This window comes from Macaca mulatta, chromosome 5 (assembly GCF_049350105.2).
Source record: "Macaca mulatta isolate MMU2019108-1 chromosome 5, T2T-MMU8v2.0, whole genome shotgun sequence".
In the NCBI taxonomy this organism is placed as follows: Eukaryota; Metazoa; Chordata; class Mammalia; order Primates; family Cercopithecidae; genus Macaca; species Macaca mulatta.
This window is the reverse complement of record NC_133410.1, coordinates 14,514,954-14,526,999: the sequence shown is the minus strand read 5'-3', so window position 1 is coordinate 14,526,999 and position 12,046 is coordinate 14,514,954. Positions and strand designations below refer to the sequence as shown.

Genomic DNA, 12,046 nt, shown 5'->3' with positions numbered 1-12,046 from the left:
AAAAAGAGCCCATTTGTTGAGATGCTGCAATGTATGAGTCATTGTAGAAAGCACAGAGATTCTGATGTAAATAGATGGCCCGGGGTGGAACTTATTTAAAAAAAAAAAAAAAAAAAAAGTCCCCATGTGATTCTGATTCTGGAGTGCAACTACATTTCTTGCAATGCTGCCAACCTATAAAGTTCCAAGCCTGGCCCATAAATTGCTCAGCATTTAATAGCCGTTATATTCCCTTCTCCATCCTTGCCCCTTTCTCCTCTTCAGTCTAAGCTCCATGGCAGCCTTGGCATTGGTCACCCACTGCTCACTGTGCCTGTGACTCTGGAGCTAAGGGCTGGAACCCTTTTCATCTAGTGCCACCGTGGCCCCTGGCCCTGGGCTGCAGAGCTGCAGACTGACCCCACAGGAAGGGGTTAAAGCTTCGGAGCTGTGTCTGGCTGTGGGTCTTTTCAGTCCCCAGGAGTGGCCAGAGAGCTAGCCCACGTGGCCAGGCAGTACCTCCCCGACCGCCTGGACCCTCCCGTGGGCGGCTTCATCTCAGCCTGCAGGAAAGGCTGAAAGTGACTCCTCTGCCCAGATTACCCCAACGAGTATGCTGAGCAAGGGGGTAGCTAGGAGGGAGGTCTCTTCTGTCTCCCTGTGACCTCCTCACCTCTCCTGGCCACCCCTCTCTGCAGCCCCTTCACGTGACTACTGGCTCAAAATGGCGCTTCCCTCCCCTCCCTCCCCTGCTGGCATCTCGATTGTTCCAAGCAGAGCTCCCATCCACAATAGCTGCTTCCCTGCCTCCCTTCTCAGAGGACAACTCCTTACCAAGGACTTACCTGGAAAAGATTTACCCTGCACAGGACGCTCCCAGCCTAGGAGGGGAACTCCTGTGGAGAGGTAGGGGAGGATCTGCCAGCAGGCTCGGGAGAAAGGAGTTGGCTTCTGCCTCAAAGACAGAATTTGGGCTTGGAGTTGGAAAAAGAGGGAGTTTTCCAAGATTTGTAATCCTTTACTGCCATCTACTGCCCATCATAGTCTATGGCCTTCAATGAAGCACTAAAACAGGCTCCTTTCATCTTTTCTAGACTCCTCTCTAGGAGATGGAGAAAACTTAGAGTAAAAATGCCCCAAGTATGGACCCCCGCCTTACTGTGAGGCTCATCTGTAAGTCTCTGAATCAGGCTCCTGCATCCTGGACCATCCCATCTGCATCCTGGACCATCCCATCTGCATCCTCGCCTCACAGTCCCCCAGAGCAGGCCAAAGGTTGGTACCAAGGAAGGAAGGCTGCCCTTGTGGATGCTGTATGGCCCTGGGGATGCAGGCAGGTTGTTGATCGGTGACACAACACACAGACACAGTTTCTTGTCACTTCCTACCTGTTTCTTTCTTGGCTGTCTTCGAACCTTTGAGTTCCTCTTCTGTCTTCCCATGTCTGCATCCTCATCATTTTCAATGAACTCCTTTGTTAAAATGCAAGAGGGAGAGAATCTTAAGACAGGGAGAGAGGTATGACTTTTAGGTATTAAAATTAAAACCCCCATCTTGACCCTGGGCTTCTATGCAGTAATGCTCAGTGGGAGTGGGGGAACAGTTAACAATCTGTGCGGCTATCATCATCCACTCTTCTCAACACAGACATGTTTTCAAAAAGTCATATCCATATTGGAACATCATACACGAGATGATGTTGCATCTTCCATGGTTCCAGGTCCTCGTTCATGCAGACAACATTTACTGAGCATTTACTATGTTCCAGGCTCTTGCGACACAGAATTGAAAACCATATGCTGTCTGCTCTTAAAAGTCACAGTCTAAGAAAGGCGACCAACAAGTGAATCTGCTAGGACAGACAGAGAACCACAGCCCAGGACAGACATCAGAATCATATTAGGGATTTCACAGGTTAAGTTTTTCTGCCTCTTGGCCTTACGGGCACAGGAAAAGGATAATAAGGATCCAATGTTACATCATCACAAATGCTTCAGATTAAAGGAAATTTTGGCAGATTTTTTTCTGAAAAGGAAAAAAATCCTTTCACAGCGCAAACTTCATTTCCTCTTTCCACCTTACACTTTCTAATGTTTTAGTCATAAATTGTTAGAGCTCAAAGCTCTCAAGTCTACTACAAGCTGTAAGGTTTTTTAGTCCTAGAGTTTTATAAGCTGGGGCACAGGGGTCCCTGGGTGAATAAGAAGTTGCAAGATCAACACAGAACCTCTCTGGAGTACACCAAACATACTAGAAATTTTTTCCTAAAACTAGGATTTTTTGTATTGTTTTTATACTGAAACAAATTTGGAACACAAAGTATGAATTTTAAAGATATATGATTTCAAAGAAATTTCATGCAGGTTTCCGGGGCAGACCTCAATTACTCCTGACTCCCCTTGGCCACTGGGGTTAGGGTAGACATGAACCGCAATAACAGAGGAGGGAAGTGAGGTCGAACGAGAGAATAGCCCTGGTTTGGGCCTTTCCTTCGGGTGTGTGACCTGATCTCTGACTTGTCCTCTGAGCTGCATCCTCACTCTGGACTCCTTCTTTGGGCCTGCCAAATAGGAAGTGTTCTTAGTTCAGAGGATTCGCCAACTTAGATTACAAGAAGTTAATTATATTGTGGTGTGCAAGCATGGCTTTTAATCAATTCTAAGTGTTTACTGACTTAGAATGGACTTGCGAGAAGCCTACGTAATCTTTTGCTTTTCCGCGATGTTTTCATCCTCTATTCTAACTATCCAGTAGGACTTCAAATAAGATAGAATGTAAATTCCATGAGGGCACAAGATTTGTTTACTGCTGTATTCCCAGGGACTATAGGCACAAAACATATTTGGTTACATGAATGAATAAGCAAATATAAATTTATGTGGGTTTGTCGGTACTTGATCTTGCTTAAAAGTTATTTATGTATTTATTTATTTTTGAGACGGAGTCTCCCTCTGTCGCCCAGGCTGGAGTGCAGTAACATGGTCTCAGCTTACTGCAACCTCCGCCTCTCGGGTCAAAGTGATTCTCCTGCCTCAGCCTCCGGAGTAGCTAGGATTACAGGCATGCCCCACCACGCCTGGCTAATTTTGTATTTTTAGTAGAGATGGGGTTTCTCCATGTTGATCAGGCTGGTCTCGAACTCCCAACCTCAGGCGATCCACTTGCCTCAGCCTCCCAAAGTGCTGGGATTACAGGCCGGAGCCACTGCGCCCAACCGTCTTGCTTAAAGTTAATCTGCATGGTTTTATAATGAGTTTCCTCAGGCTTTTTGGAGCACTGCATTGGACAGCACATATCATCTCTATTTCTGTCTTTGTTGTCTCAAGCCAGTGAGCCCTTGAAATGAGAGAGAAGTAAGGATTGAGAGGAATACTCTCTTTTGTTGGATGGTCTGCAGTCTCCAAACTAGACAGCCTCCCTTCTCTGGTGTGGGCAGTGCTTTAATGAGTTTTTACGTACAATGAGTCAGAAATTGCAGGACTCCATGGACAGAGGCTTCTATTAGTGGGTGTCTACAATTGTTACCTTCACTCTGAATGTCTTTAGAAATCAGCGTGCTTCAGGCAGAGCTAGGCCCAATAATAGGTAGTAACTTAGAGCTGCTATGTGTCAGAGTTCATAGAACAGTGACAAAACAGCTTCAGAGCATTCAGGTAGAAGTAAGATCTCGGAATGTCAGCAGGACTGCATTTCCTTCACCATCCACCTCCCCTTCTCCACCACATATCTGATAAGCACCCTCAGGGTGCATTTAGTAGGTGTGTGTTAAACTAAATGTGGGTTGAGGATAACTCTACTTTGAGTTCTTACATAACAAACTGCAATCTTGGTAAACTAACTGAAAGCCTGACTTAAAGTGTACTTCTGTAGCAGATAGCTGAGTCTCAGCCAATCACAGCAGCTGAGCTTCAGTCAATCACAGGTGGCCTACTGATCAGACCATGTTTAAATAAGGCAACGCTGAGGTGTAGCTAATCCAGCCGTGTCTGTACTCCACTTCCATCTTCAGTCCATAGATGCTGTCTGCCCACAGAGCAGAGCAGAGCAGAGCTCTCTGAGTCTCTTCAGGTTCTGAGGGCTGCCCAATTCACAAATTGTTCTTTGTACAATTAGACTCTGCTGAATTTAATTCATGTAAAGCTTTTCTTTTAACATGTGCAATAGATGCTTGTTGGCCTAACTTCCTCATTCACAAGCAAGTGTAACATAAGCATGCACACACAAACACATCCCTAGAGGACATTGAAGTGGCCACTTACCTCTGTAATTATTTTTACTTTTTCTTCCCTGGGATTCATTTTGGCTGGGATGGGTTCCTGACAAAGAATAATGAAGAAGTCAGGCATTTTGAAATCAATGAAATACTGCTTCTCTTACTATGGATATATATGAGGCTGGCCGTGATGGTAAGTGAAGTGTTTGAGCTGAGTAGACTTTCCACTCACAGGAACCCTGGCAGACCCCAGGACTGGTGGAGATAAGTGCCAGAGGAAAGGAAGGATGCCAGGTCTCCCTGTCCCCACATCTTTACTGTGCCCATAGAGTTGGATGGCACTGGTTGGAATCCAGCTCCAGAAGGACCATTTTACAGCTCCTCTCCGCTACTGCCCCTCCGCACTCTCTGCCCTTGACCTTGGCCCTTATTTCACTAAGTAAAAAGACAAGACCAGAGAGGGCTTCTGCATCCCCTTCCCCTCCTACCACATTGAGCCACCGCCACCTCCTCTGCTTCCACTTGCTACTATGAACCCCCATGTCCCCCTGGGGCCCTCCTTCTATAGTGCACTGGCCCCTATCATTCCTCCCCCTCCAGGCCCTTGATCCTGACAATTCTTCACTTTCACCTGGATTTTCTTCCTGCTCTATTGGCTCATTCTTACCAGTGGAAAAAAATGCTGTAATTTTTCCCTTCCTTTAAAAAAGCCCCCCAACAGGGTTTTTTTTTTTTTTTTTTTTTTTTTTTTTTTTCTTTGAGACAGAGTCTCACTCTGTTGCCTAGGCTGGAGTGCAGTGGCATGATCTTGGTTCACTGCAACCTCCGCCTCCCAGGTTCAAGCGATTCTCTTGCCTCAGTCTCCTGAGTAGATGGGATTACAGGTGCGTGCCACCACGCCTGGCTAATTTTTGTATTTTTAGTAGGGTCAGTTTTACCATGTTGGTCAGGTGGGTCTTGAACTCCTGACCTTGTGATCAGCCTGCTTTGCCCTCACAAAGTGCTGGGATTACAGGCGTGAGCCACCGCTTCCAGCCAAAAAAAGCCCTCTCTTAACTTTACTTCTCTTTCTAGCTGTTGCTGAAGTTTTCAACAATTATAGAAAAATCCCTCAAAACATTCCCTCTCTTTCCAGTTTGTTTTTATTTTTGGGGTCTAGCATGCTCTTCAACTCTTCTTGCCAATGATTCATCTCCAGTGACCCCGGCCTTGCCATGTCTGGTGATCAATTCTCGGTCCTCATCTTACTTGACTTGGTCAGAGACATTTAAAACATTTTCTACGTTTTTAATTTTTGTGGGTACATAGTAGGTGTATATATTTATGAGGTACATGAGATATTTGGGTACAGGCATGCGAAGCTTAATCACATCACGGAAAATTGGGTATCTATCCCCTCAAGCATTTATCCTTTGTGTTACGAACAATCCATTTATACTCTTTTAGTTATTTTTAAATGTACAATTAAATTATTATTGACTATAGTCCTTTCATTGTGTTATCAAATACTAGGTCTTATTCATTCTTTCTATTTTTTTTTTTTTTGTATCCATTAGACAACCTCCCCCAACCCCTGACTACATTTCCCAGCCTCTGGTAACCATCCTTCTCTTCTCTATCTCCATGAGTGCAATGATTTTGATTTTTAGATCCCACGCATAAGTGAGAACATGCCATGTTTGTCATTTGCATCTTCTCACTTACTTGTGGGTGAAATCAGCCAGGCACGGAAAGGTCAGAGACATTTAGTGATGAAAGTCACCCATCCCTTTCTTTGGAGATACTTTCTTCAGTTGGCTCCTGGGACAAGTTCTTTCTTGGTTTTCCTCTTACCCATTGACTGCTCCTTCTCAAACTCCTTTGCTGGTTTCTCCCCATCTCTCAGACCACCAAAGGTTGGAGTGCTCTGGGGCTTAGCTCTGCCTGTTTTCATTCCTCTGGCCGTCTCATCATGTCTCTTGGCTTTAAACACCGTCTGCATGCTGATACTTCCCAAATTTACATCCTGGGTCCAGACATCTCCCCAGAATTCCAGACTCAAGTATCTGCTTGATGGACACCTTCACTTGGCTTGACATACCTCAGATAAAGTTCTTTGCTTTTATTCCTGAGCCTGCTTTGTACTGCAGTTTTCCTGTTGTAATACACAGAAATCCATTTTGCTCAGGCCAGAAACCTTGCAGTTGTTCTTAACTCCTTTCTCAGTCTCACATGACACACCACACTCAATCCATCGGAAATCCGGCCAGTTTTGGCTTCAAATTATATTCAGGATCTAATCACTTCTAAACATTTCCACTATTATCACCATGGTCAAACACCATCTTCTCTCTTGAAATCTACTGCAAGTACCTCCTAATTTCTCACCTTCCCACATTGCTGGGCTACCATATTCTCTGCATTGAAGCCAGTGCAAATTGATAAAAATTTGAGTGACATCATGACGTTGCTTCACTCAAAATCCTCCAGTGATTTCCCTTTGTCCACAGAGTAAAACCGAAAGTTTTCTCCAAGGCCTACAAGCCCTGTGTGATTTGCACTTGAATCCTCTTGCCTCAGGACCTTTGCACCTGCGGTTCCTGCTACCTAGTTCTCCTTTTCCCCAAGATATCTGCATGGCTCTTGCTCTTTCAGTTTCTTCCAGTCTCTGCTGAAATTTCATTATCAGAGAGCTCTTCCCTGACCATTCTCAACACAATGATCTCCTCCCAGCACCCTCCTGGAATTCCTTAACTACCTTACAATGATTTTTTCATAGTACTTATCACCACTCAACATACATACTTGTTAATGTCAGCCTATATCCATTAAAATATAGCTACAAGAGGGCAGAAACATTATTTTGTTTATTGTTTACCTCCAGAGACTAGGATTATGGGACATCATGGACATTCAATATATACTTGTCAAATGAATGACTAAGTCACTGACTTATTGCCTGTGGTTCCATAGCCACATTCTGGGACTATTTAAAGCTCCACTGTTTTTTCTAGTCTTCTGTGAGGATTAAGTGAGAAACCATGTGGAGAAACAACAGGCATATGGCTGACAAATCATAAGCCCTTTCTAATATCCATGGAACCCAAATCTTAACTGGGACTTGGTCAGGTCATTTAAGCAGCTCATCTGAGCTCAAGGTTTCACTGACCCTACAGGGGAATTACCATGTTAAAGGGAAATAAAACATCTGAAATTCTATTGTCTTCTCTACAAACTTCATCACAGTGTACAAAAAATAAAGGAAGGAAAATGTAAAAGCTGCTAAGAAAATAGAGAGGCAAGAAGGTAACCTAGAGTGAATGAGGGGGCGGATAATAAGGATGAAATGTAAAAGTACACAAGAGTTCTCTAATAAACAACTCCGGTCATTGCAAACTGAAAGAAAACCAAAACAAACAAACAAAAAATCTGTGAAATATTTTAGTAACTAAAAAAAGTTCTCTATAAGTTAAAAAATGCTTTATATGAAATAAAAAATAGAAGTAGAAAATGAAAAATGTAATGGGATTTTCTTTTCTCCTCATTCTTTCCTGATCATTTCCTTTAAATGAGTTTCTAAGGAAATCAAATGACAACGAAATTTACTTTTTATATGAACACTGTTGCTAAGAAAACATAAATCAGTACTGCATGGTTTTAATATGCAGCTTGCCATCATCTTATGCATTGGTACTTGTTAATATATTCCTACTGACAACATCAAAATAACTATGATTTACTGCACACTTATTTTGTGCTAACTCTAGACATATGTTCTCTTTAGTCCTCACAATAACATGTCTGGCTTAGCAGTATGTGCCCCAATTTGTGTATGAATAAACTGAGGCTCTGACAGTTTGCATGATTTGCCCAAGGTTATAATTATTAAATGTCACATCCAGAACTTGACCCCAAGACTCTGATTCCCAAGTCCTCCCTCACTCCACTCTACCCCTCTGTCTCACCATTTATTCTTACTTTTGTAATGGCATCAATAATTATTCTATAGAATAATTATTGAACTGGAAATATTTACAGTTGAAAGCTGTGAAGCACTGGTGAGAAAAGGCTTAGGCTACATTAAGTCAATTATTTATTTTACTCAGTGCAGAAAACCAAACATTTTTTTCAAGGAAAGTACTGACACCTTCATCTGAATAAATGGTCTATTCTTAAGAGTCATCAGTGGATCAGAGCCATACCTGTAGGTTGAGATACAATGCATCTCAACTCCATATTGGTTGCTTAAAAAATCATGCAATATATATGCCCTACTCCAGGATGGCAAAAACATGGGTTTATAGGAAGAGTGGCCCACGTATTTCTTTGCCAAGGAATATGTGGACCTGAGTTCCAACTTCAGCTTTTTTTATTAGCTGTGTGATCTTGGAACAATGTCCTCCCTTCTCTGAGACACATTTTTTTTTTTTTTTTTGTCTGCAACATTGCAATCATACTTCCTACCTTGAAGGATGATTAATTTATAAGGGCTAAATGATGAAATGTGTGTAGCAAAATGCCTAGCACAGACTGGGCTCTCAATATTGGTAGGTTTTGTTAATAAGAAAAAGTGATTGTGGGGAGGGAAAGTGGAAAAAAGGAATGAGGAGGGAAAAGAGCTTGGGGGATAGAAGAGGAGTCATGAAAAAGACCTTAGGTGATTTTCAAGCCCACCCACCTTTGGCTCCAATCTTCAACCCCCAGCTACCATAACTCATGTTCCATCTCTCGTTGCCTTCAGCCAGGCCCAGGGCAGTTGCCTTGCTGTTTCCATGTATGGTGCTTCTGCAACCTCCTGCACTTCTACCCAGGAGTATTTTCTTCCTCACACCGTGAGAATATTTTTCTGTTCCATCCTGGAGCTTGGACACCTGGGGAGGTGCCACATACATTCTTTTGGAATACATTGTCTTATTCTATAAGTTATTCCAGCTGCAGTTTCCCTTAGCATAAGGTTAGTGACAAATAGCTTTATAGAATCATTGAATCAGCTCAATATAATATACATTGGCTTTGAAGAGTACATATGGGGACCATATTTGAGCTGTGTTATATGATATATGGCCAGTGCATTTACACAATGTGGTAAGTGCTGGAAGCCCCTCCCTGGATGTCATCCCGCTGTGCTTTCAGTGTTTTATAAATCTCTTATGGCACTTAGCTCATTGTACTCTTATCATGTGTTTATAGGTCTATTTTCCCAGCAAACTCTGAGCTTCTGACCTGGTCTAATTTATGTTTGCACCCTCTAAACTTAAGTTCATTGCCTGGTGCATTGTTGATGCTCCATAAATGTTTGAATGAATGACTCTATAAGTGGGCTCTAGGAGATATATATATTTGTGTATATATAAATATATACGGAGAGAGAGAGAGAGAGAGAGAGAGAGATTTCATGCTGGCACTGAATTTACTTGCAGAAAAGGTTATATGAAAATGCAATAGCAAACATATATCTTATTCGACTTTATTAGCTTTTCATATCACCTCTTTGCAATGAGGGGAAACAAACAGTCAGCTTAAGTTGTAGCCAGTAGATTTTCTTGAAGTCTTTGGACAGCACAGCAACTCTCAGCACTGTGGTTAGTAGCCCTTTCTCTGTCTAATACCAAGAAAAGTGTATTTCGCAGTAACTAGTGCTTCTCACCTTAAGCCAGTTTGAACTAAAAGGCCCGTAAGTGCAACATGCAGCTAATGGTTCACAGAGCTTTTCACTCAGGGCTTGTGATGAACTGGACTTACATTTCCTGCAAACCAGATACCAGATAGCAGCTCAAATCAAAGCTGCCAAGTAATGGTCTATGTTCCCATTTCAGAAAGTAAAAACATAAATAATGATGAGAGCCCCTAAATTTACAATTCATTAAATCCAGTCTCATGGTATCCGGGAGAGACTGAATTTCAAGCCGGGTAACTGAAAACAGGAAATCATTGTTGCAGCCCAAAGTCCGGTTAGGGACTGATTTACCTTAAGAAACTTTACAAAAGGCACTTTGCAGATTCTGCTTTCTAGGATGGAAGTGGAGAGAGATGGTGCTGTAGAATCTTTTAAAAGGGTCCGGAGGGAAAGGCTGAGTGTTGGAGATGCCCCTGGGCTCCTCCCTGGGAAGCTGCAGCCATGTCTTGGAGCAAAAACACCAGCTTAGCAACCCGTTCCTAAGGAAGGTCACTCGGTGGCTTTTTTTTTTCTTTTAAAGTGACAGGTTACTTCCAGTAGTGGAGTACAAGCATGCTGGGTAAGCAGAGACGCACAGCCTGCTGGAGAAGGACTGAGAGAAATCAACATGGGCAGCACTGGAAATTAGATTAAGCCTTAAGAGCCGCCCCTCCCTCATGTCATCTGGTTGTCTTGCATTTCCAATGAAGAACAGGCTCAGAGGTGGGGCGATTTAGAATCTTAAAAGATCATCATTACATGGTGAAGCTGTCTAACGTGGCAGCAGCAAAAGCTCTGTGGAGGTCCTGCAGGGTACCAGCAAATGTTGCGCTCAAGTGTTTTCCAGTTAAAAGTGGAAGGTTGAATGCACAAGTTTAATTTTTGCCTATTCTCTGAATCCCACTGCAATTCCTAAAAACGGATATAAATGTTATGGCTCAAAACAGTTGAAAAGAAAAAAAAAGAGAGAGAGAGGAAAGAGGCAAAGTAGCTGGAAGAGTAATAGAATGAATGGAGCCAAGGAAACCACACTCCAAATAGACTAGTGTGTATGTGCACATGTGTTTGTGTGTATCTGTATCTGTGTGTATTTTGTGTGTACGTTTGTGTGTATGTGTATTGATTGTATTCTTGATGCTCTGGCATTTGGAGCCTTGATCCTGGAGAAACTGATTCTCCTAGGTTAGCTAATTTCTAGAGATAGCAAATGATTCCCCTGAAATATGCAAAGTCTCATATACAAGCCAACCAATCCAGAGCCCACACAACCAACCATCTCCATTTTCAAACTCTCACACACTAAGCCAATATTCCTCCTGTCCCAAGTCACCCCAGGTCCAGATACCAGACCACTATAGCCCAGAGAACACCACGATTATTCAAGCTATCTAGTCCTAAATTTACTCAGCACCCTACCCTGTGTCACCTATTCCTTCCTGGGAAAACCCTAGTAAAGGCTCTGCTCTGTACTCTGCTGTCTCCCTTCTGCCTTCTGACCAACACTGGTTCTTCCCTATGTGGTCCTGTGTGGCATTCCATGTTCTATGATTTGTATGTGTCTCCCCAAAAGCATGTATTGGAAACTTAATCCCTAATACAATGTTGTGGGGAGGCGGGACCTAATGAGAGGCAATTAGGCTGTAGGACTCTGCCCTCATGAATGTATTAATGCCATTATTGCAAGAGTGGATTCCTTATAAAAGAAATGAGTTTGACCTCCTTTTCTCTCTTTCTCTTTCTTGCTCTCATGTTCTCTTGTCTTGCACCATAGGATGGTGCAGCAAGAAGACCCTTGCAGGATGCCAGCCTCTTGATCTTGGACTTCCCAGCCATCAGAACTGTGAGAAATAAATTTCTGTTCATTATAAATTGCCCAGTCTGTGTATTCTGTTACAACAGCAGAAAACAAACCAAGACACCATGCTTCTTGTTTCTAGGGATCTGTTAAGTATAAACTTCTTCTTTTATGCCAGTCATGTTTGTGTCTGTGTATCTTACCATACTGAATTAAAATAAATCCAGAGTACTTTTTTTGACTCGGCCTGTATGCATGCATATGTGTCAGTGTATTTGTGTTTGTGTCTCTGTATGTGTATGTATGTTTATGTATCTGTGTGCGTGTATGATGGGGTATGCAGGTAGGCATGAATACAAGGAAATGAGCTGATTTACTCTGCAGAACTTCAACAGCTCAGGATTTGGGGCAGCAGTGTCATAGC

The 12,046-nt window shown here is 42.8% G+C and overlaps 1 protein-coding gene across 2 annotated transcripts in view; it reads right to left on the bottom strand.

Annotated features, from left to right (window-relative positions):
* Positions 1–10,310, bottom strand: part of CC2D2A (coiled-coil and C2 domain containing 2A) — a 134,655-nt gene extending 124,345 nt beyond the window's left edge. Inside the window, exons 1-3 of one of the 2 annotated variants that reach the window (XM_015138071.3) lie at positions 10,140–10,310; positions 4,239–4,295; positions 1,368–1,451 (exon numbers count right to left, since the gene is read on the bottom strand). In XM_015138071.3, the coding sequence (XP_014993557.2) occupies positions 1,368–1,451; positions 4,239–4,277 (123 nt within the window). In that variant the 5' untranslated portion in view covers positions 4,278–4,295; positions 10,140–10,310. Of the gene's footprint in view, positions 1–824; positions 933–1,367; positions 1,452–4,238; positions 4,296–10,139 lie in introns of those variants that run through there. The other variant, XM_078003169.1, reaches the window with a different exon arrangement.
* Between the last annotated feature and the right edge of the window lie 1,736 nt (positions 10,311–12,046).